Source organism: Toxotes jaculatrix, chromosome 3, assembly GCF_017976425.1.
Source record: "Toxotes jaculatrix isolate fToxJac2 chromosome 3, fToxJac2.pri, whole genome shotgun sequence".
NCBI classification, from domain to species: Eukaryota; Metazoa; Chordata; class Actinopteri; family Toxotidae; genus Toxotes; species Toxotes jaculatrix.
Window position 1 is genome coordinate 15,829,553 of NC_054396.1, and position 25,245 is coordinate 15,854,797.

Sequence of the window (25,245 nt, forward strand, 5' to 3'; positions counted from 1 at the left end):
ACAGTGAAAGGCCACTTACACATTAATGCATCACTAGTAATAATGCCGTGGTAATATAATGTATAATAGCGTAACAGTAAAATCACAGGAGCTGATACTTTTGCTAAAAAATGCTTATGCACTTTTTGTTAGCAAGGAGCTGGATTAGTAGTGTCAGTACAGACGCAAGCCTCTGTAGAGTTCAGCATGCACTCACCAGTTGTAAGTAAGCGGTTTGACTGACTTGGACCAGGATGTTTCATTGACAGAAATCTTAAAATAGAAAGTAACTCTTTCCAGAGTCTTCATACTACATTTACTTATTCATATGCATATATTAAAAACACGAACACTTTTAGTGTGTTCATTGTTTATTGTCCCGCCCATCCCAAAATTCAGTACATAATTAAGTATGTAAAAGTATGTATGTTTGCTGGTCAGGACAGGATGAGCAGACATGCTTGATTTTCAGAAACAGTCAGATGTAATACTTTTGGGACCAAAAATCAAAAGTTGGCCAGATAATGTTGTAATCTGTGGACAGAATTAAAATGCACACAGACTTAGAAGGATAAGACTTAGAAAAGAATAGCATCTGAAAATATATGAGAAAAATAACTGAATAAAAACACCATACATAAATACTGATCAGTCTCACTGACTGATAGTAACATTATACATCAAAAACAATTAGTCACTTCATGTCAAATATTTTACATTTATGAAATCAAAGCACATACACTGTTCTTGACTGTAGGCCAGTTAGGCCAGCCATTGACAGCTTATTTAACATGTTTATGTAATTCGGTGTGTCTGCCAGAAGAGGGGGCTCATTAGTAACGAAGTGATCTCTGTTTCTGTGTCAAGATCACTATGAAATCTTTTAACTGAACAAATGTTTGCCTGGAGGTTTAACCTATATTCAAACATGTTGACCGTACATAAAATCAAGATGTATGAGATTAGTCTGAGGAAAAAACAGAAAACAAGATATGCTTAGTCTTCTTTGAGCCTGAAATAGCCACAGCAACTACATTCACATGCTGATGATGGTGTATGTAACCATCAATAAAGGGATTAAAGTAATTTAAGGGAACTAGTAAGTAATTCAAGTATATGAATGATACTAGCATTTTTATGCCCTTGAGTTTAATTGGGATCTTTACTTTTAGTCCCTGGAAAGTGCCAAGTTCCAAACGGTGAAGTTTGCATTTCCCATAATGCCACTAAGTGGCATCATTCTCCCTGCCTAGTAAATACCTACATCTTTCAAACATCACTCACTAGGTTTGTAACACAAGCTTTCTGTGTGCCTCTTTAACTTTCTATGTTTTGTTTCTGTTTCTGTTTTTGTTACTGTTTCTGTTTCCTTACTGAAGTGCATTTGATTGTACTGGTGTCTTCTGTGTGCAACAACAATAAAGTTGATCTAATCTGATCTAGTAATAGATCACACAACAAGTCAATATTAATGATATACTCGATAAACTTTGGACACAGGATTTCGTAATTTTGATTTTATTCTGTCGCATAAATTGCAATTATCTTACAATTTACTTGACCCAACCATGAGTATTTCTATTGTTGTCATCCTAACATCTCGTTTATTTCCATTCTTTTCCTGGCAAAAATGGGCTTCCATTATCCACTTAATTTTTTTAATACTTAAACAATTAATATATTATCTAAATATTTGCCAGTGAAATTTCTGTCAGTCGTCTAATTGATCAGTCAACTAAACACTCTTACTGAGACTCATCAACCACAAGGTGATCGCCTATAGCCAACATCCACATGCTACATACAGTAGCTGTCGAGGTGCCCACTGTATGAATAATCCTACATTTCCCAGATTACAGTGCGGCCCCAGTTACTCCGCCCTTTCCTCTGCCTAACTTTGGGCTGGTCAACGTTCTGTTTTGCAGTGATTTGATTGCTTGGTCTCAGCTATGTGATTTCGTTCGGACACACCTCGCCCTGCACCACCACCGACTATCCTCTTCATCTTCGCCCTCGGATAAAGAGCAACACAGCCAGCTTCATTAAGCGGTGTTGCCGTCGCTCTCCTCGGGGTGGAAGTTGTCCGCTGGCTTCTCCGGGCCCGAGCCAGTTTAGGAAGATCTTGCCTCGCGGAACCGCAACAGGGAAACAGCGACGTGTTTTTGTCGCGCTTAGGCCGTTGTTATTAGGAGGCTGCTGTCAAAGTCCCACTCCTTTTTTTTTTTTTACAAGGACCTGCATGGCTGTGAAGCGGTGCCCTGGACTGTCGGTGTAAACTTAAAAGGCTATGTGTGTCGTGCCAGGCCAAGGCGAGGACAGACCGGAGATGCCAACTGGCTAGCAGCGCTAATGTTATCTGGACCCGCAGCTAGGTCGCAAAACACAGATTACTTAGCACATTAAGTCAGTCGTCAACGCGTTAGTTGGTATCTTTGTTTTTGTTTGTTTTTTTAACACACTCCTCAGTTTGCAAACAGTGAGACCGTCGGTACTAACGAGAAACGGTAGCAAACACAAGATGCTGGAGAAGCGGAGCTTTGATAGCTAACTGTTACAAATCAGCAACATTTAAGTTGTCTTGCAATTGAGGCACTACTTTAAGCTAGCTAGCTGTGCACCACAACAACAAAAGCCAAATGCCTAGCCCTTATTCACTGACACAAGAGACTACAGGGACTGTTGTCTGTCCAGCACTAACACACTAATGTTAATGATATGTTAAAACGGACTACAGGTCGTGAATTGTTTAGTACAGCCTAACAGGTGTGTGGACAAACATGACTATTAACTAACTAGCCCGCAAAGAAAAAGGTGCGATAACAGGACTGATTTGAGCCTTTCAGCTAAGACGTTCAGTTTGAGTGAGCCTAACCCTGTAAATCACAACAACCTGTTGACCATGGAGGGAAATGTGCAACAACAGAAAACGACTCCTTTAGCTCGGGAGCTGACGAGGATATTTAACAGCTACAACAAGCACTCCATACAACTGAAGAAGAACCTGAAAGAAACTAACGCATTTTTCCGGGAAATAAGGCAGAATTACAGCAATGCTTGTGCATCAACCATGAGCTCGGATTCAGCTTCTCTGGAGGCAGGTAAGTTTGGACATATGCAGCATCAACATCTGAACACACGCAGTGTTGAGGACACCCGAAAGACAAGTCAGACCCACAGCTATGATGTACTTGTGTATCCTCTAGTAAAACAAAAAGAAAGTCCAAGGAAATCTAACGAGATGCCACTGCCAAGTGATTTCTCCACCAACACGTAGACTGAGAAAAATGCATTAATTAGGGTTAGGGAAAACTAAAGAGATTAAGCCCCCTTTCAAAAGCATGAGCAGACTAAGTGCACCAAATATGCTAAGATTTCTGCACTGCAGCTGGCTGAGGGATATCAGGCACCCATTCTTGTTTTTGCATTAATTTTACCATTGTGTGTGTGTGTGTGTGTGTGTATGTCTGTGTTTCAGTAAATAGGTTTACTTTTACTCTTAGATTGCATTGAGTCCAACTTTGAAATGATCATACCCCTTCCCCTCTCATTTTATACTACTGGATCACATTTCTCCATTACAATAACCCCAGATCAAGAATGTTTTGTAAAAGATTTAACACTGCCTCCTATACCCCAGCATTTCATGAGCACTGTGAGCTTTTTTCACCATATGATTCAAATGCTTATTTCTATGAAACATTGATTAAATGTGCAGCAGGGATGGCATGTCGATAAATTCCTGTAGTGCGCCACATCCACAGGAGTGGCTGACTTGATCAGAGCTGGTGTCCTGCACACAGAGGAGGTCAAAATCATTTTTCTCAGTGTTGAATGAACAATGTTAAGCTGAAGATTAGTCATAAAAAACAGAAAAATGGGACTATAATGCTGCCTTTCATGGGCAAAGCCAAATGTACGTCTTCACCTGCTAACTAGATTCATCTTGCTAATGTCTTGGTTACATGTACTTATCTGGACAGAAATGCACATCACATGATGCAGTAGGACCAAACAATAGGGTTTAATCAGTAGTTTTTGTATAGATTAAGCACTGCCTGCTATGACTGTGTGTTTAGCATAGTCTATCTACTGCACAGAGGTCATGCAGTCAAATGCTCAGCACAGGTTGGTCTGAAACAATAGGCTTTTAATGCGTCACGTTAGGTCAAGAGGTGAATACTAGTAGAGGAATGCTAGATTAGAGTTACAGTGAAACCACATGTATGTTAGAACAAAATGCATTGGTATATAAAGTAGGCCACTGCGGCTCTCACTTCTCTTTGTTATATAACTGTTTTAGGCTGTGACTCAGCATCACTGAGGATTATGTCTGATACCCCTCGAAATAAGGTTGAATTGATCCTTCTGTGTGCTCCACATCTTAGAGCTAGATCAAGAAATAATAGCTTAAGGAATGATATCAAATTTAAAATATTTTTATATCTCTACAGTAGAACAGTGGTCTACTCTATATTCTGGGAATGACATTCAGATACAAAGGATAATGTGTCATTCAGTACCCTATCTCTGTTTACAGTGCTGACCAAGAGTTCCTAAGAAGCTCATTAATCCCCAGGAGTGAGTTTTAGACAACCAAGTTCTGTCCTCAGCCCACATCTTAACACCATGTACTTCCTTTTGTTCTGTCTGCACCCCAGGCCAGCTCAGCTGCATCTCTTTCCCTAGCCATGAGGAAGAGTTCCTGCGCAACACAGTGGGTGCTGCCCCGTACATCCTGGTACTGGGCCAGGACTGTGCTGCCCGCTACCAGCTGCTTAACTGCCTTCTGGGGGAGAGGCTGTTGCCGCTGGGCCCTGAGGCCGGCGAGGCTTGTGAAGGAGTCCAGGGCACTGTCTGCAAGAGGCGGAAGCTGTGTTTCACCCACGGGAGACAGACACGGCTAAGTTTGGCTCTGCCTGGCCAATATGAGCTGGTACACCAATTGGCGGCTAACTGTGGCCGCTGGGATACGGTGCCCCGGGAGGATCTGGAGATCCATGAAGAATGTGAGGACCCAGCGCACAGGCTGGCAGAGCTGGAGATTACCCTGCATCACCCACTGCTACAGGTAGGCCTTAAATACAGTGTGACCCTCTAGAATCTACTCTCTCAATATCATGTCCCACCATGGTTTAAATAAGGAGCTGACATGCAGCCGTTTACTGCATGTTGTTTTGGTCCTCACTTCCATTACTTTTTCATTTCATAAGATTTGACACTCTTACCCGAGAGTGTCTAGGGCTGTGTGGTGTGACCATGTTGCTCACTGTGTTATTTTTGGAAGAAGATGTAAAATGAAGTTGAGACGAGGCAGAAGTTTGGATGAAAAATGGGTGTAGCCCCTTTGCAGAAAACAAAATTAGGTTGGTGACGCCAGATGTTGGTATCATCAGCATCTTTGTAGTTTGTTTTCCAGTTCAAATATAAGATATACAGCAACCATGGTGCCAGTCTCTGGAAATAAGCAGATTAATCTGCTATTAAAAAACGTATCTGTTCTAAGACTCAATATTGTAAATTATTTTTAGATTTTTGGACATGCAGACAACCACCCTTGTATTAAAGCAATTACAGTATTGATGTCATGATGAGAATGTTTGCACATTTGTTTACTTGGTGAGGGAAATACAGTTGAAGCTTAAGCCTGTGTATGGTCCCCCATTTTGTTTGAATATATCTGTGTAAGAATAGATTACTTGACATTACAGCCATCTGTGAGAAAATTCATATTGTGATTATATGAGAATGTAAAATTCTAATGTTTTTCTGTCTTAAAGGTCCCATGTTTTAACACTAATGGTTATATTTGTTCTGTTTATGTATGTGTATTCAACACGTATATAATGGTGTTAACAACAACAACAAAAAAAGAAATAGTGTTGATTTCCCTCCACTTTTCTGAGGGCCTCTTTTGGTACCAGCCGCACACAGTCAGATTTTATTGCTAGGCAGAAGTAACCACCCACTATTCACCAGCAAATATTCCGATTGGCTAAGTATAAATCAACTCACAAGGCGACCTGGGGTCACATTTGGTGGTAGGCTATGGTGAACATGGCTGCAGGGTTGGTAAGACACAAAATGTGGATCCTAATCCACATGTACAGCTACATTCAAATTTTTAGTGCTCACCCAACTCTTCTCCAATCAGTACGCCTCTATCCACCCTGACAGCGGCCACATCGCAGCTCCCAGAGGCTTGCTTGCCTACTCACTCACTCCGCTAGTTCATTGTTAGCCATTAGCCTGCACATTGCCACTAAAGGACTAGTGTCACTAGTACCTAAAACTGTCAAGTCAGCTCAAATGGCAAAGTCCACTCTTCTCAACACAATCGATAACAAAACGTTTTCTTTAACTTACAGTTACCAACACAAGTTTGTTCCCAATGTTTTACCACCCAACAGACAACTCAGCAGCCGACTGCCTATTGGTTTTTATCCAGTTTCCAGATCAAATACTCACTAGCTTGTAAAGTTGGGGGGATTGGGGAGCCAGTTGAATGTAGTAAAGTAGTAAGTGACTTCATATTTTCACAGGTTTTATTTTTCCCTTTATGAGTTTATAAGAAAAAAACAAAAACCACAGTTGAAACTCATGATATGGGACCTTTAATACAGCTTTGGAACAGTTAAAAAGACACTGTGTGGAAACAAGTGTCTCTTTAAGGAATTTTGAGTTAGTTTTTTTCCATTTGTAAAAAACAGTATCTGATTTTGCATGTGTAAATCAAGTTGTGGTGTAGTGGACAACAAAATGAAAAAACAGGCCTTTATTTATGAGACTGTTTTCAGTCATGTGGCCCAGCCCTAACTGTTTGTTTATGTTTCGTATGGTGGTATTTCCTCTTGTAACCCTGGACAAAAGAAAAGATGGACTAATTTTTTTCCTCATTATTGTCTCAAGCTTGAAGCAGCCTTTGCATTCACACATGGCTTAGCTCACAAACAGATTACTGAGCAGAGCAGATTATTTCCTGTGTTCGTCAGTGTTTTACTTTACCTGATTTGTGCCAATGTTCAGGAATTTATTCTTTTTCAGTCACTTTTCACTTATTTAGGTTTTAAGCATTGCTTAAAAACAGACTCACAGGTTCCTGTTGAAGTTAGGTGGAAATAGCAAGACTTATTGGACGCAGTGGTTCAGTCATCCTGGTCTTCAGCCAATGCGACCTGAAAATCTCAGTATCTTGTGGGAGTGAATTGATTTAGCATGGTGCTAGGACTGTAGTCATTCCCGATCATGTGTCACACGCGGAAATTGGTCTCTAATCCTTTAGACTAAGGCCCCTTAGCGAGCATCACACAGCTCCAGAAACTAGGCCTAGCTCTCACCCACCCGCCCAGCCCCCTTACGTAATGCTGCTGGTCTGGTGCGATTCACATGACTAGGTCATGTACAAAAAATCCCAAACCATTTGCTGTGATGAAGTTGCCATGGTTACATGAAATGAACTGGATTCTGGGACACTGGTTGTCCATGTTGTCACAAAAAACTTTTTTGCTTTGTAGCTTTCTAACAGCCTAAATTGGGATTATGGGTGAGCTGCTCGAATAGAAAAAAAAAAAAGACTAATATACTTTTTTTAAACCAATGTTTACTCTCATGCACATAAATGTGTTACATATTAAATATAATGAGTCTGGGATAAAATCACAGCAATTAGATGTCAAGTCAAGAGTTTAATTTAATTAGCGTTTCTGTATTTTAATACATAGCTGGTATGGATTGTGCATCATTCTCTTCATGGGTGTTTGTTATTATTTTTTAAACAAACATTAGGTTGGTTTAAGATGTACTGGGGTATTATTAAATAAAAGAAGAATAGGAAGAACACCTAAAAGCAAAAGTCTTAAAAATCAAAGGTGGAAGTGGAAGCAAAGAGTTATTTTACACTCCTGTTCATGTTCACATGTGGCTAAAAACCACTGATCTGAAGTCACTTATTTGGGTCAAAAGGTTTATAACATTTGAGAGGACCTCAGACACTTTTAATAGTTGAGTTATTATCTGTAACAATGCGCACTTTAATAATAGCTACAATGTGATCTTCCATTTTGTTTTGAAGATACTTTTTTTCTCATGTTAAAGGAAAATTAATCTACAACTTAAGTTATAACTTTTTTTTGTGAATTCAGTTGTGAGTCTATTAATTTTCATCAGCCAAGCTGTAAACACAGTTTTGTCACAATCTAATGCTGCTATTCTCAAGTTTTCTGCTGAATGAATAGGAGATTAACATGCTTAGGTGGGAGTAAATGAAGGCACAGAATCTCTCTGCTCACTGTGGTATTCACACACTCCTGCCATAATCACAGCACCCTGCTTTAGAGGCCAGCAGATGAGAACCAACTTGCTAATTAGCTTCTCTTCATCACTTTACCCACTTCAACTTAACCACACAGGAACCACGAGGACATAAAGGGCCCTAACCTATTGCCATGTTTCTAAAAGTCTTTTGAGGTACATATTCTGTTCTGTTCATTGCCAGAGCTCCACGAACTCACATAAGAGAGTCTGCTTGTTAACAAAGAGCCGTGATTTTAGCAGCTACCCTTAAAATGTGCTAATAGAAGAAATTTCTAATTCCTTAAACGGCCATTTGTCTTGACCGTGTTACTTTGTAGAACTGGGTCAGGCGATTCTGGCACTTTTTCAAGACATACAGTACCAGTCAAAAGTTTGGACACACCTTCTCATTCAGTGTTTTTTCTTTATTTTTATTACTTTTTACATTGCAGATTCATACTGAAGATATCAAAACTATGAAGGAACACATATGGAATTATGTAGTTAACAAAAAAGTCTTAAACCAACCAGAATATGTTTTATATTTTAAGTAGCCACTTTTTGCTTTGAGGACAGCTTTGCACACTCTTGGCATTCTCTCAATCAGTTTTATGAGATAGTCACCTGGAATGGTTTTCAATGAACAGGACAACAATTGAATTTCCCCGTTGTGGGATGAATAAAGTCTATCTTATCTTATCTTATCTTATCTTATCTTTGTCAATAGTTAATTTGTTGAATTTATTGCCTTCTTAATGTCTTTGAAACAGTTAGTTAGTTGTGTTTTGCAGAAGTAGGGTTGGTACACAGTTAACAGCCCTATTTGACTACTGTTATAATCCATATTATGGTAAGAACCACTCAGCTAAGTAAAGAGAACTGACAGTCCATTATTTTAAGACCTGAAGGTCAGTCAGTCCGGAACATTTCAAGAACTTTGAATGTATCCTCAAGTGCAGTCATAAAAACCATACAAAAACCAACGCTATGATGAAACTGGCTCTCATGAGGACCGTCCCAGGAAAGGAAGACCAAGAGTTACCTCTGCTGCAGAGGATAAGTTCATCAGAGTTACCAGCCTCAGAAACCGCAAATTAACAACACCTCAGATTAGAGCCCACATAAATGCTTCAGTTCAAGTAGCAGACACATCTTGACATCAACTGTTCAGAGGAGACTGCGTGAATCAGGCCTTCATGGTCAAATTGCTGCAAAGAAACTACTACAGAGGAAGAACAACAAGAAAAAGAGAATTGTTTGGGCCAAGAAACACAAGGAATGGACATTAGACCAGTGGAAATCTACTATGGTCTGATGAGTCCAATTGTGAGGTTTTTGGTTCCATCCACTGTGTCTTTGTGAGACACAGAAAAGGTGAGCGGATGGTTTCTACATGTGTGGTTCCCACCTTGAGGAGGTGGTGATGGTTTGGGGGTTGCTTTGCTGCTGACACCGTTGGTGATTTATTCAAAATTCAAGGCACACTTAACCAGCATGGCTACCACAGCATTCTGCAGCAACATGCCATCCTATCTGGTTTGTGCTTAGTTGGACCATCATTTGTTTCTCAATAGGACAATGACCCCAAGGGCTATTTGACCAAGAAGGAGAGTGATGGAGTGCTACATCAGATGACCTAGCCTCCACAATCACCTGACCTAAACCCAATTGTCATGGTTTGGGATGAGTTGCATCGCAGAGTGAAGGCAAAACGGCCAACAAGTGCTCAGCACCTCTGGGAACTCCTTCAAGACTGTTGGAAAACCATTCCAGGTGACTGCCTCATGAAACTGAGAGAGTGCCAAGAGTGTTCATAGCTGTCATCAAAGCAAAAGGTGGCTACCTCGAAGAATCTAAGATATTAAGCATATTCTGGTTGGGTTAACACTTTCTTGTTAACTACATAATTCCATATGTGTTCCTTCGTAGTTTCAATGTCTTCAGTATGAATCTACACTGTAGAAAGTAATAAAAATAAAGAAAAACCATTGAATGAGAAGGTGTGTCCAAACTTTTGACTGGTACTGTATGAAAAACAAAATAGTAACTTCAAAATAGCCCACAGACATTCTCTTGAAGAGTTGTTGTTGAAAACGGGCTGCATTAAGGCTATTCAGACATTGTATTGATTTTGATTTGGTTGTGAACAAATGTTTGCAGGCTATCTTTGTTCCAAAGAGACTGCTCAGATGGGCTCCGCTCTTGTTTCTTGGAGACAGGACTGACTGTCTCCTTTGTGTGGCCGTTGGTCATTTCTGCCTCTTTTCTCTGGCTGCCCCCCCCCCCCCCCCCCCCCTCCCTTCATGGTCCCTCTCTCAAGCTTTCTGTGAGTTTATTTTTGCTAATGGTTATTTATAAATGGTTAAGCAAAGCTTTTTACTTCTGTCATTTTTGTGCCCTGTCACAGACATTCCCAAGACCACCACAAATATTTATGTGCCATTATGTGTTCAGAAATAGAAGGAGCATGTGATGTGTGTGGATGTGTTTTTTTTCTTCCTTCTGCAGTAGAATCCCTTTAAACATCTTCTGGCATAAATTGGTTTGAAAACTGTGCTGTGTTTGCCCGAACACTTTATATAACAGGAATTATAATCTGCATTTAATCTGCATTTTATGTGAGGACTTTAACAGGTCATTTGATCTAAATTGCACAAAACATATTAGACATGTAGAAAAGTAAACTTTTTGATAATTTCTATTGATTGTTATGAAAAGATTACTGATCACATAATATATATGTATAAAATGTATTATTTTTTTATTATTTTTTTTACTCATAAGCTATGTATGTATGATGTATGTACAAGTATGGTGTTGGTAAACAGTTGCCTGTTTACACAGCCAGACAGCAGTCACAGAGACACATTACCATTTGTGGCCACTTAATGAGTACAAGTACCAATATTCACTCTTTTTTTTTTCTTTATGTGGCTTTTTAGCCGCTAAATGTTTCACTTTATGTATTAGCTAGTTGATAGCTCTTTGGCTCTGAGCTGGTAGTGTACCGCAGGTTTATCTGACCTTTTCTGCTGGATCAGTCAACTTCTGTGGCCCAAAATGATGGTGATGAGAGTGAACCAAAACAGTAAACAGTTTCAGATTACACAGTCATCTTATCCACTGTTGTTAAAAAATACAACTGTTTTAAATTGCACACAACTCTGTTATTTTTGATTCAGTGGCAGATATCTCAGCAAAGCACTGTGAAATAAATCCACTGGTACCCTCCTTGTTGTGTCTACATGGCTAGATTTCACTAGGAATAAATATGAAAATGTTTTTGTTTGATTTGGGTGAACTGGTCCTTTTTAAGGAACCACGTTTCTAAATAATTGCTTGTATATTAACCAGTTTGCTTAGAATAAAAGTAAGCTTTTTGTGGGTTTTTTATGGTTTATCCTTAGGAAGCAAAGGTCATGGTGGTGCCTTGTCCGAGTGTCCAGCCTATAGAAGAGGCCCTAGAAGACTGTACTCGCAGCGTGATCCCCATCATCCTCTATGCTATCAACCAGGACTCCCTAAGCACAGAGCAGGTGGCTGATCTCTGGAAGGTCAAAGAGCTGCTCCCTTTTCCCATCTGTTTTGTTCGTATGCCTAACACCACGCCAACAGCCTCCCCAGAACCCGGCCACCGTGCAGAGAAGGAAAAAGAGAAGGAGAAGAGCGCCCTTCATAAGCAGCTGCTGGCCCTCGGTTTCCTCAGTAGCCCTACAGGAAACTGCTCTTGCGGCGCACCTACACAGGTGCCCACCCCAGGTGCCAAGCCCCAGAGCATCCTGGGTGAGGCTTTTGAAAGACTGCATCGGTTGCTGGTGCCTTTTTCTCGCCAAGTGCTTCAAAACCAGCAGGTTGAGGCTGCCAACCTGCTTAACGGGCTACACTGTCGCTGTCTGGATCTTTTCATCAACCAGGTCAGAGAGTGATGCCTCCCAGCACTGTTCATCCCTATGTCTGTGAATGTTTCACTGTTTCATACTCATGTGACAGTTGTTACTACCACTGCATGAACTGCTTGATCTCTGTCTTCTGTGACCCAGCACCCCCCAGAAAAATCACCAAAAGACCTTTGTCCTTTCTGCTCCACTTCCCTGCAGGCCTTTGACATGCAGAGGGACCTGCAGATAACACCCCGCAGGCTGGAGTACACCCGTGAGAAAGAGGGTGAACTGTTCACCTCCCTTATGGCCATCGCTAACCGCAAACAGGAAGAGATGAAGGAGATGATTGTGGAGACGCTCAGCAGCATGAAAGAGCAGTTGCTGGAGGACGCTGCCAACCTGGAGTTTACAGGTTAGTGAATAAACACGCTGGAAAAATGCCACAAGTAAAATTCTCAGTCTTTGTCACATCATGAGAGGTGAACCGCATAAAAATTACATGATATAACAGAGTTGGTGTATGTAAAATAAATACATTTGTCCATTAATTTTTAACTCGTTTTGATAAAGACTTCAATTATTTGATTAGAGCATGTGTGAATAGAACAGAGCCATTATTTGATAATGGCAGACTTGGAAAATTATTATTATTATTTTTTTTTTTTTTTACAAGAGCTTTAAGAAGATGAGTGTGTCGGGGGGGGGGGGTGAGGAAAATGAGGACTTTAAAGTCTGATCAAGTTTGTATCAAAACAATAACTCTGATCTCATTAAATAAAGTCCAGGCTGATGTTAACTAAAAGCTGCAAAAGCAGAATTATGGAAGTAAAATTCATGTTTTACTGGGCAACAAAAGAATGCTTTGAGAAAATATCACTTAAAGATCTGTTAAGCACAAAATGATTGTTATTCTGTACATTTCCTCAACCAGAAACCCACTCTCTGTACTCTCTGTGTACATCCAATTTCATTTCCTCTTTTATTTGTTATGACATGATATTTACAAGCTAGTAAATTACTGATTTATTTGCAAGCTTATGATTCAAACTGATATCCTACAGAACATGTTTTGACATCATCAGTAGTTAGTGGATCGCATGCTGTGTTGTAATTGTGTGGAGTGTGGTCAGCAGAGATGGTGATTAATGATTTTCTGTGGTGTTGTATCTGCTGCTGTCAGGCTCCTTAGAAATAAGAAAATAATTTTTGCCATGCTCATCACACTTAGAGGGGTAGTGGTAGAGTTGGGAAGAGCTGACAAGCCGTGATTCATTAAATGTATAATTTCACTTGTTTGTTGTGAAAAGGCTTCAGTGTTTATGATCACAAAGTAATTTGTGGCAGCAGGTTCGGATTCGGTTCAGAAGTGACCTGACTTTACTTAGAATAAGTTTATTTTCTCTTCAGACAAAAGTCACAGTCACATTTTGAAGATGTCATTGCAAAATTTTATCCTTTTTTCCCCAAAAAGTGTTAGCATAGCATGCAAATGTTGATATTTGTCTTAAATTAGCCCCGTGTTTTATAGAGTGATAGCAGTTCTACAGATCACTGTTTCACATAAATTACCTTGACTGTCGCAGCCTGCCACAGTTTCATAATGAACCGAAAATCTTTACACTTCCTATAGTTTCACATATATTGATTTGTTTGTGACGGTCTGCGTTAACCAGCACATATTGAGTTTTGCCTACTTTTCAAATGTGTAAAACTTTATTTCATTGTAGAGCTGTGGGCAGCACATTGATTCGCTCAGCCCCTCCTTGCCCCGCTTTTTATCTCTCTTGCCAGATCAGTGTGTATGGTGCATTGGAGCAAACAACATGAGAGATGTGTAGTGAAACGGGTGAACTGCACATTCAGTATGCCTAGTCAAATGATCAGCTAGGCATATTGAATAGGCGATAAGCCACTGCAAGATGATCTGTAGTTTTACGTGGCATCTTAGAGTGTAGAGGAACAATTCAAACTGGGACACAGATTTGTGATTTAAAAAAAAAATAACCGAAGAATTTTTCTGTAAAAAGGATGTATTGTTTATGAATTTGGAAGCATATTCCCCAGTTACATATTTTAAATTTGAAATGGTAAATGTGATTTGCTGTGATAGGCCCCAGTAACTTTGATTCTGTGGTTTCACATTTGATCACTCAACAATGACCGCACATGCGCCTTATTTATTTTTCTCTCAGATCTTCAAGTTAATAACAAAGGGTTCCCTCTTTATTATGTGTCTATTAAAGAAGATGGCTCACTCGTGGTACCCAGGCTGCAGCCTATTCAGATCATTTTCATTTGATTTGTTTTATCTTAGATTTATGACAGGGGTTTTCAGAGTCTGAGACTGTGGGCCTCCCCTCAGACAAATCTCGGAAAATAGGCATCACCCCACGCCTTTAGTTTACTTGCTTAGTTTAGCTTAATTCGTGGATGCCCGCAGGATCAAAATTATGCTATTTGATCACATAGAAACTCAACGACTGAGGCAAGATACTCATACTGCTGTTTGACATAACTTTAGACAACATCAAATACAATATAAAAGGTCTGTACTAAGGTATTTATTAGCTTCTGACTGTGGGAAAAACAGTAACATTTCCCTGAACTACTGTATCTCTTTATCCAAATCACATTTACACTATTCTATGTGATCTCTTTTTGATAACTAATGTAATAACCAATGTAATATTATTTCACTTCCATTCACTGAGGCCCCCCCCCCCCCCCCCCCCCCCCCGTCTCCCCTACTGAGCGTGCTTCAAGAAGCAGGTTTACTGGGCTATATGGTGAAGTCTACTGAGTAATGTCCAAAACAAGTGTTTTAACCTTTGGCCACTTTCTAGAATCAGCTTGTAAAATCGAGTCAGTCTAGCCATGTGCATTTTTTTAACCCTTACCACAATAGCATTGTGTTGAAACAGACTTTTCCCCTTCACTGGCACAGTGCAAACAAACTGTGGACAGAATTCTGGCAATGTGAAACCAGCTCTGACTTTACAAATTCAAGGTGCCCTGAAGATTTCTTTGTAAACAAAGTTTCTTCTTATTTTCAGTTTTTCACCAATATGTCCGTGTGTATCCCTGAGGTTTAACAAACATGTGGAATACATTTCCTTCTTCTGAAAATATTTGAAATTAAGTCCCTCATTCTTTATATCCATGATTAAATCCTAGAGCTCAAAAACAATAATAAAGGTCTAAAACTCCAGGTACAAGACATTTTTATTTCATACTTTATCATAGGTCACTATCACAAATCTGCCTCAAGGGGCTTTACAACCTGTACAGCATATATCCTGTGTCCTTTAGGCCCTCAGTTCACATAAAGAATCTCCAATGTAAAATGCATATTTCACTTTTGTTGTGGATTTCCATTATTTGGGGTAAGAATTGGTGAAAGTGAGGAATTTACATTACACATTTCCTGAGACACTGAATTAAAACAAAATTTAATTTGACATCTAAGTATGTTTTAGCAGTACAAGTATTTAGTGATCAATATAATATGAGACATTTCTGTATTTTTTTTGTAAGTGGGAAATTTCCACTACGCCATATGCTTGAGAAGTGCTTAGCTGCAGTGTGTGGTCCCTATATCTTCAAGTAAACAAATGTTCAGCATAGCAGCAATTACTATTGTCTTTCTTTGTACTGGTACTATATGGTGATTTACGTGTGTGAGAGGTGCTTTTTATTTAAAAATCCCAATGATCTTTGGCTGCATACCAAGACAAACTAAACCCAACCCCAACCAGGGGACAGGATACAGGTGGTTGAGTACACAACCGTCATGCAGTCATAACATGATAGATTACAAATGCTCTGGTTGTGAAGTGGTGCTTTGTTCTCGCCTCGTCAGCACGTTATGTTCAACATCAAGTGACTGTCTCATATGAGTATCTGACCATAGACATTTATCAGGATTTCTGTTTACTAATTAGCTACATACCATACACATACCATATACATACAATTAGCTACATATTAACAACAAACTGCTGCTGTCACGCATATTAACAGCAAACTATTTTCTTTTTATTTGCAGACATCATTGTAACAACTAACGGAGAGCCTGTTACATCAAAGGAGATCAAGTCTTGCATCCACCAAATCCAGGAGCTGATAGTCGTCCGTTTGAATCAGGCTGTGGCCAATAAGCTGATCAGCTCTGTGGACTATCTGAGGGAGAGCTTCGTAGGGACTCTGGAGCGATGCCTCAACAGTCTGGAGAAGTCGACCATTGATTCTTCTGTCCACAATATCACTTCCAATCACCTCAAACAGGTGGGCCGTAATTTGTGTACAGGGAAAATTTGGGGGCTAGAATTCGAGTTAACAACGTATTGAATATTTCAGATGACTCATCAGCTCTGTTCTCTCTCTATTGTACATTTAACCGTTTAAACTGTAGTGTGAACTAACAGAGGTATTGTAGAAGAGCAAACAAAAACAAGGGGTTCAACACAGGGTCAGAGAGACACTTATTAGTGGAACAAATAACTTGAAAAGGTTAACCTGAAAACAGGCTTTACAGTAGAGTGGCATTTTAGCCTCTGTGAGCTCCATTTAGTTTCAGTGTCAGAGGCCTTTTGACCAATAAACAGCATTTACTGGTATCTTAACATTTAGGGGTTTTTTTCCCCTCATCTGTCACAGTTATTAAATGCTGCCTATCACGTGGAGGTCACCTTTCACTCAGGATCCTCCGTCACACGACTTGTCTGGGAGCAAATCAAACAGGTCAGTGTCTCAGAAATTCAGCTGTAGGAGTTTAAAAATGCACGCTGCATGGTGACGTCTGAAGGGATGTTTATCCTGTGTCTTGCTCCTAGATAATCCACCGGATAACATTTGTGAACCCTCCTGCCATCACTCCAGAGTGGAAGCGGAAAGTGGCCCAGGATGCCATAGAAAGCCTCAGTGCTGCCAAACTGGCCCGAAGCATCTGCTCCCAGTTCAGAACTCGCCTCAACAGTTCTCATGAGGCCTTTGCAGCATCTCTGCGTCAGGTTGACTTACTCTCTCTTCTTTGCTCTTGTTTATTCTTTTATTTATTTTTATTTTTAGTAATGTAAGAAGCAATTTCAATTTTCCCCTTAACATACTCATCCATGACAATAAAACCTAGCCGCCTACACCTGTACTTTGAGTGGACCTGCAACAGACAGTGAGAGATACTGTAGGTCTTAATGATGGGGAGGAGAGAACAAGACATTTAAAACCTTTTTAAAAGGGTAGACTGTCTGAAAAGTGGCAAGACATGACTTGTAAGACATAACTATACAGAAATGTTTTTTCCAGTTCAGTAGAGTGGAAATGGTGGTGACTTCCTTCCAGGTGACAGAGTGTGAGACGGCTAATTCGCATAGCATTAGCACATTAGCATTAATTGTTGTGTTGTAGCTTGGTTTTGTTCTCAGACACATTAATCAGTCAAGCAGTGTATAGGAGCTGTAGAGAACGTCCTCAGGGAATTTACTGCTTTGTGACTGATGTGATTGAGCATGTTATCGATTCCCTGCTGACTCACATGAATGATTTTGTGTCAGTGGTAATTTCTTTATGTTTTTCTAAACGGTCTTTTACGCAAACGCTTACAGTGTACGACAGTTTCACCATGTGTAATATCTTTAGTTTCAGCTTTCATTGGCTCTCACTCAGGCCCTCCACAGCTCATGGTTCAGTTCAATTCATTCCTCTTCACTTGAGTTGTTTGCCAATTTTATGGCCCAGTGTGCAAATGGCTGCGACTCCCTCCATAAAGTCCCTGCAATTAGTTAAATTGCTCTGATGATAATCATCATATGACAGACAGTGTGGATCACATCACAGCATACATTTTCATGCTCACTAACTCTTAAGTTTTAATTCAGTTGCACAAATGCACTGATTAATAGTGACAATCTTTTAGTGGAGGTGATGATGAGCCATGGTTTTTAAGCTCAGGGCTTTTGATGGACGGAAATATCCTATTTTAATTTAGTTATTTAACAGACTGAGTGACTTATTGAGTGCAGTGAAAACAAGTCTGATAACATAATCCTAATAGCATTATTCTCGTTGGAAACAGAGCGTCTATGGATAATAGAGATGCAAACTCTGCTACGTCAGTATGCAGTATGATATGAAGGAGGTGAATGTGATTACAAATGTAAAGTGTGCAGTAAACGCAAAGTATGGATTATTATTATCAGAGGAATATAAAGCCTTCCTTGTCACATGGGAATATAAAAGGTCCTTTTTCTGTCCTGTAAAGAATACAAGACAAAAACAGTTAGCACTTTGACTGTGATCACAACATGAGCCCCCAAGTTGTGACAATGTGATGTTAATATTGTTATTATTGAGTAATCTGATGATTATTTTCCCAAATAATTGATTAATTGTTAGTCATATATTCAATTAATAATATGTAAGGTAAAGAAAAACATCAGAAATATCACAACGGAGAAGCTGAAACCATCGTTTGGCTTTTTTTTTTTTACATTGAAAAATCATTAAAATAGTTGCAGATTTTATTTTCTGACGATTGGCTAATCACTTAAAAGAGTAATGGTTCGCTGTACTCGTAGCACGGAAGGTTTTCTGGGGTTTTTAAGGAGCAACTCTGAAATGGCTCAGAACTGATCATTAAACAGTCTTTACAAATGATGACATGGCCACAGAGGTCAAGGCAGCTGGCCTGTGCTTTTAATGATGTAGTTTAAAGAAGAGAGGACAAAATTAGAGGTAACAAGATCTGATTCAAAAATATGCCGTGAGAGCCATTTGTACAACAGAGAAGTATTTGTACATCATTCACATTTCCCTGTATGTGATTTGCTAAGGATAAGCAGCTCAGTAGTTTCTGTGCACAATGCTTAATGCTGGGACCAATAGTGGCTGCTGTCAGCTCTTTCTTCTGATTGGCTAAAGTGTATGAGCTACCTGTACATGTTAGTTAATGTAGTTGAAGCTATGGAGCCTGGAGGGCTTTAACTGTTGTTAGTGTGGTTCCATCTATGTCTTGAAAATGTCCACTTAAGTGAGTCCATGCATGTGAAGAAAAGAGTTTTTATCAAAGACCATGGACTAAATAATTTATGAAAGTATGTGTCAACAATATGCTTGGGATCTTAAGCTTAAGTGGGCATTTTCAAGAAAAAGACGGAGCCACACAGACACATTTAAAAAATAAAATCTCAGCCTTCGAAAGTATGGCGACCTCTGCTCTGCAAAAAAAGGGCTATTGACATAATAAAGCACAGTAGAGACTGGTGTAACGGTTACACGTCATATTGAAAAATAGAATAACTGTTAACAAATAAGACCAGTCATTTAGTAGTAGCTGTTCACAGTTCTTAATGCAAACCATAAGATGTCATGTGTTGGTGCTTGTAGCTGGAGGAAGGGCACACAGGCCGTCTGGAGCGCACTGAGGACCTGTGGCTGCGTGTGAGGAAGGACCATGCCCCTCGGCTCGCCCGCTTGTCTTTGGAGAGTCGCTCCCTCAGGGATGTGCTGCTGCATGGTGAGTCACCACTAAACCCTCTGTTTAAACACTCACAGATAAAACTACACTCACAGTCTGCAGTAATGTGTATGTTGTTTTTTTTTTTTTAATTTGTTTAAGACATTTAAAAATACTCTGCTTTGAATGTTAATGTGTGTCTGGTATGTGTATCTGAAAATTACATCTACTCATTCTCCTCCTTAAAAAATACAGATATTAGAAAGATGCACGTTGTTTATTTCAAACAGTTTATTACAGTTTATTTATATTTACAGTTTATTTACTGTTACCAAGAGGTCTCCTACTTCACTGTTAATCACTTAAGCTTAGGTTCAAGGTGAGCACAGGGAAACCTTCCCCTTCAGCAGGTGAATTTAAAAGCAGCCTTTGTGATAAATGCTGCAATAAGCAGAGCACATTTTTAAACAGAGGGAGACTTTAGGAAAGTTTAATTTAGGAAATTGAGAGACTCACATTATTAAACCTCATCAAACTAATGCTCAAGAGAAGCTAGAAATACAACCTTTTTTAACTCTGTAACCAGTGTTCAGACTTTTTTTTTCTTTGAGGTAAAAAAAAAAAAAAGTAATTTCTTTCCTTGCAGGCAAGCCAAAGCTTGGTCGAGAGTTGGGTCGCGGCCAATACGGAGTTGTGTACTTGTGCGACAGCTGGGGAGGACACAACCCATGTGCCTTAAAGTCTGTGGTACCGCCTGATGATAAACACTGGAACGACCTGGCTTTAGAGTTTCACTACACAAGGTAAGTTGGAAAGAGTGAGTGTAAAAAAAAACCAAAAAAAATCTCACATGTAATGACAGATTTGGTTTGACCTCAGCATCAATTCTGTTCTCAAAGTCATTTTAATTCTTTTACACCAAACTGCTGCAGGTGTAAAGCTCTGCGCTCATCAGAGTTTGCGGTGCATTTTACTGGCACTCAGGTGAGCACAGGAAATTTCAAATGGCTCAAGCAGGTTTAGAAGAAACTGCAATTACCAAGAGGATAACTCTATTCATAGGATATGACAGATGCCTTAAGTTCAAACTCCACTCACTTTATAAAAAAAAAAAAAGTTTTGACTGTTAAAGCCTTGAGGCTGTTCTGAGCAGCGCACGCCAACATGCTGGTGGAAGTGACAGTGACTTATTAATACTCGTCTGCTCCAGCTGTCATAAAGGTGAGGAATGCAGGACTTTGTAAAGCTGCTCTATACCTCAATGTGGACAAACAAGATTGATGTTGTATGGTTTCCACATAATAACAAGTGAATACTTTATGATCATGTGACTGAAATATTTTGTTGTCCTCCCTTCTCCCTTTACGGGTGTGTTCCTTCAGGTCCCTGCCCAAGCATGAGCGGCTCGTCGACCTGCACGGCTCGGTGATTGATCACACCTACGGAGGCGGCTCCAGCATCGCTGTGCTGCTCATCATGGAGCGCCTGCACAGAGACCTCTACACAGGCTTGAAGGTGACTTGATAATCCAGGGAATAGAAAATGAGATGTAATTTATTGGTAAAGTATTATAATATTCCATCTCTCACTCTGTCCTCCCTTTATCTTCTCTCTGCCTTAATGTGTCGTCCCCGGTTCACCTGTGCCAGGCGGGTTTATCTCTGAAGGAGAGACTTCAGATTGCACTGGATGTTGTGGAGGGCATCCGCTTCCTGCACAGTCAGGGTCTCCTGCACAGAGACATAAAGCTAAAAAATGTTCTGGTAAGTTCTGACCAACAGCCAGTTCAGCACATGTACAGAGTCTATGACTGTGGAAGTTTTTATTTGCATATTTTTGTGAATTTGTAACAACTTTCAAATAAACTAATAAGCTTTATGGTATAAAAATTAATTAATTGTTTGTAGATTACTGTTTTGCTCCAGCACTTTTGTTAAGATTCAGTCAGCTGAGATGAACATGAAAAAATTAACATGCTAACTTCCCATGCCCACATCCTTAACAATAAAATCTTTCAATCATCAATCTTTTGTTGTACAAACAAAACAATGTACATTTTGTATCTTGGAGGAAAATTTATATGAAATAATGTCACATATTTTTCATAATCTGACAGATAAAACCACTGTAAACGCTGTACTCATCAAATAACTGTGTTCAGTGTCATTGAAATGGTTTTCACTTTCTCCGTTAAAGACAATGAAAACTGCCACCGTTAGCTCTCCCACCTTTAACTCTCCTGTCCAAACCAATATTCCTCTTTTTCCTTTTCTACCTGACCAAACAAATTTTCCACTCTTTCCTTTCTTCTAGTTGGACAAACAGAATCGTGCAAAGATCACTGACCTTGGCTTCTGTAAACCAGAGGCCATGATGTCTGGCAGCATTGTAGGAACTCCCATCCACATGGCTCCTGAGCTGTTTACAGGTATGATCACTGAGCAGCTGCACTGCTGATAATTCCACCATGAGGCTGTTTGAAAAAGCAGCTTTCTTTATTTACTTAAGAGGACGATCCTGTTACATGACCTTTAGGTATCTGTCCTTACATCTTATGTCAAAGGTAAACCTGACCACGCAGGAATCTTTTGTCAGTGTTTTTAAGGTTTCCTCTTCTCCTGACAGGAAAGTATGACAACTCTGTTGATGTGTATGCCTTTGGGATCCTTTTCTGGTACCTCTGCACCGGTTCGGTAAAACTCCCAGAAGCCTTTGAGAAATGCTCCAGCAAGGACCAGCTCTGGAACAATGTTAAAAAAGGTAAACAACTCATGAGGTCGAATTCACATCTGTGGTTTGAGCCAGACCAAGAAAAAAAAGAAGGTACACTGCACACATTTGAGTATTGCCTTTTTAGTTCTGGTCTGGTTCGTGTTCACAGAGGCAAACAAACAAAAGCTTTAAACACGACATGGCACAAATTCATCCTGCATCATCAGTGTTAAATGGACCCACAGGGGAAATCAAGCTCCAGTGATACTTTTATGATTCTAATGTGATCATATATATTCTCCGGTTTCACAGATTCATGAGGAAATAACTAATTATAATAAGCATTAGTCAAGACTGCAACTTGTCCCTTATGTAATGAATAATAACAAATGTAATTAGCAGTAATAGAATGAAAAGGAGGCAGCTGATAATGAAATATTACAGTTAATGAGGAAATACTGAAGTACACAGAGCAGGACAGAGGCACTCCACACTGCAGATTTAACTGCTTTTCATTAACTGGTTAATGTGGAAAAATCACTTATGATGACATATTCAACAGCACCACAGACCACAGCCAAAATGATCACAAAGTTGAATCTCTAGGACAGTTTAAACAAAAAGTGAACATTGTAACCTTCATGAAGGCAGGTTTTGTTGCAGAGCTATTGTATTGCACTGTGTCAGTTTTAGTTTAACACTTAGTTTAAGTGTAAATAATAAACAAGTGTACATTTCTTAATGTATATAGATCACTTATAAGGTTGCTTCCCTGACACTTCATGGCCACAGGATTCAGAATTCAGTTTAAAATCACACTTCTGCTATTATGAAATCCTGTAGTTGGTCGTTTTACCTTCATGCCGCAAACAAACTGTACCAAAGTCCACTTAGAGGTGGTTTCCAGATTTTTACAGGAATTTGTTCGACAACTTTCACATCAGCCCTGAATGAACTGAAGTAAACGTGGAAACTCACCAGTCTGTTTGAACTGAACAAACCAGTTTCGGTTTTCAGTCACAATGAGTTTGACAAATGAGACACCTTACCTTACCTTACCTGAGAAAACATGCCTGTCTACAAAATGACAGCCTTGATGTTCACTATCTGGGGACACAGTGTTGTTTATGATGTTATTTTCATTCTGTACGTATTTCTCTGCTGTCAACTCACTTGTGTCCCCGTCGTCTCCAGGTGCCAGACCAGAGCGGCTGCCTAGTTTTGACGAGGAGTGCTGGCAGCTGATGGAGGCCTGCTGGAACGGGGACCCTTCCCAGAGGCCCCTGCTCGGCATTGTGGAGCCCAGCCTGCAAAGCATCATGGTCCGGCTCTGCAACTGCGGCTCCGAACAGAAAAGCAGCAGCCTCGAGGACTCAAACTGAAAACACTCCAGACAAACTAACACACGTGTGATAAGGATTCTGATCAGAAAAGTATTTTTGTTGTATTTATGAAGAGCTGAACGGAGAACTTCTGAAGAACAGGTGACCAGTAAAAAAAAAAAAAAAAAAAAAAGTCCTCCTTGTTCACAGTTGTTAGATTTACATTATTTATGGGGAGCTGATACAAACCAGAAGTTTGCAAATATGTGTGTTTTATTGTTTGTGCAGTGTGTATTTGTATACAAACTCTACAGTATGCTTTTCTTGTAGCTGCCATGCTAATTGCTACTTGGTCATAGAATTGTAACTAGATACAGATTGTTTTAAAAAGTAGTCCGTTCCCAGTATTATGGAAAAAATATAAATATATAAAAGATTAATTTTAGACTGTATTTAAACTGAACATTTCTGCATCTATACAAATACGTCTTTTTTTTTAAATAAAATGATCTGTTACAACAAATGATATAAGCTATTGTTGGGTTATTGCCACAGATTTTGAGGTAAGAAAGTTTAATAGAATTCTGTAAATCGGCGACATCTTGAAACAAAGTGGAGTCTGCTTGCAGCTCTTCTTCACTGGTTGCACATGCTCACTGGTACCAGTTCAACCAGTGAGTGATTTCTTTCTCCCTTGTTTTATCTAAGTAAGTTTTAGTGGTCTGAACAGATAAGATTTTTTCCCCCAGTAATTCGTAAGTGGAAAAGCAGCAAATATTAGAATAAAGTGGAAAAAAAAAACAATTTGTCTCTCTGCTTTCCTATATCGTTAATCGTCTTTTAACCCTTTGTGGGGTTCGACGCTTATGAAGTAGGGAATCAAAGTTCTGTGTATCACACATTTTAAGAAATTCTGTGTACTTTGTAAAAAACCAGCAAATGAGCATATGAACACTGGATTTTATTCAGTCCCTGTGTCTCTACGTACGTGTGATGGCAAAGATGAAGTGTTTGAAGCCTCTTCTTCTACTGTGTAAGTGCATTTTTCTTCTATAATATCTAAGCTGAAACTTATTTATCAAGTTATCAAATTTTCTTACATTCAAGGACTAGCTGATTAATTAGTTCAGATGTTAGTGAACTGGTAATGAAAGTAATTATTTGCAGCTCTGGTAGCAGTAACTACTGCTTTGTGAGAACAGTGTTTGTCTTAAATCCTAATAAAGATTTTGTGTTTTCCATTTCAGACCCAGCTGATGCACAGCAGACGGGACAACATGACAGGATGTGAGGGGGCTGGTCAGACTGGAACGTGTGTTAATGATAAAGAGGAACCCAGGTGAGAGACATCAGCACCACCTAGTGATTTTTTTTTTATGCCTCACTTCTCTACTGCATTGTAAAATTCTGAAATAAGGTTCAGATGTGTTTTGGCAGGCCACTGAAGGGGATAACCCTGAGTAACTGACTCACAACACAAAGTCCCGCTCATATATAACCAGAGCATAATTGTAAAACAACCCAGTTGCATCATGTATTAAAAATACTGCTGTCACCTAAAAGAATGGACACCAATCAAGAGTACACGCAACTTAAACACATCAAAATGTTT

At 39.6% G+C, this 25,245-nt stretch overlaps 1 protein-coding gene across 1 annotated transcript; it reads left to right on the top strand.

The window, feature by feature from the left end:
* Positions 1-1,887: 1,887 nt before the first annotated feature.
* dstyk (dual serine/threonine and tyrosine protein kinase) lies at positions 1,888-23,826 on the top strand. Its single transcript, XM_041033541.1, has 14 exons — positions 1,888-3,077; positions 4,638-5,047; positions 11,676-12,182; positions 12,366-12,561; positions 16,195-16,433; positions 16,806-16,889; positions 16,982-17,158; positions 19,530-19,659; positions 20,246-20,402; positions 20,982-21,114; positions 21,249-21,362; positions 21,913-22,027; positions 22,225-22,359; positions 23,506-23,826. Exons 1-14 carry the CDS (start codon positions 2,879-2,881, stop codon positions 23,691-23,693), a joined length of 2,784 nt encoding a protein of 927 aa, XP_040889475.1. The 5' UTR covers positions 1,888-2,878; the 3' UTR covers positions 23,694-23,826.
* The last annotated feature ends 1,419 nt before the right edge of the window (positions 23,827-25,245 follow it).

Bases quoted from the DNA above. Each gene is read 5' to 3' on its own strand.
- dstyk (XM_041033541.1), top strand. From the start codon at position 2,879: ATGGAGGGAAATGTGCAACAACAGAAAACGACTCCTTTAGCTCGGGAG. The intron at 12,562-16,194 runs GTTAGTGAATAA...TTTTATTTGCAG, and splicing joins TGCCAACCTGGAGTTTACAG to ACATCATTGTAACAACTAAC. The intron at 16,434-16,805 runs GTGGGCCGTAAT...CATCTGTCACAG, and splicing joins CTTCCAATCACCTCAAACAG to TTATTAAATGCTGCCTATCA.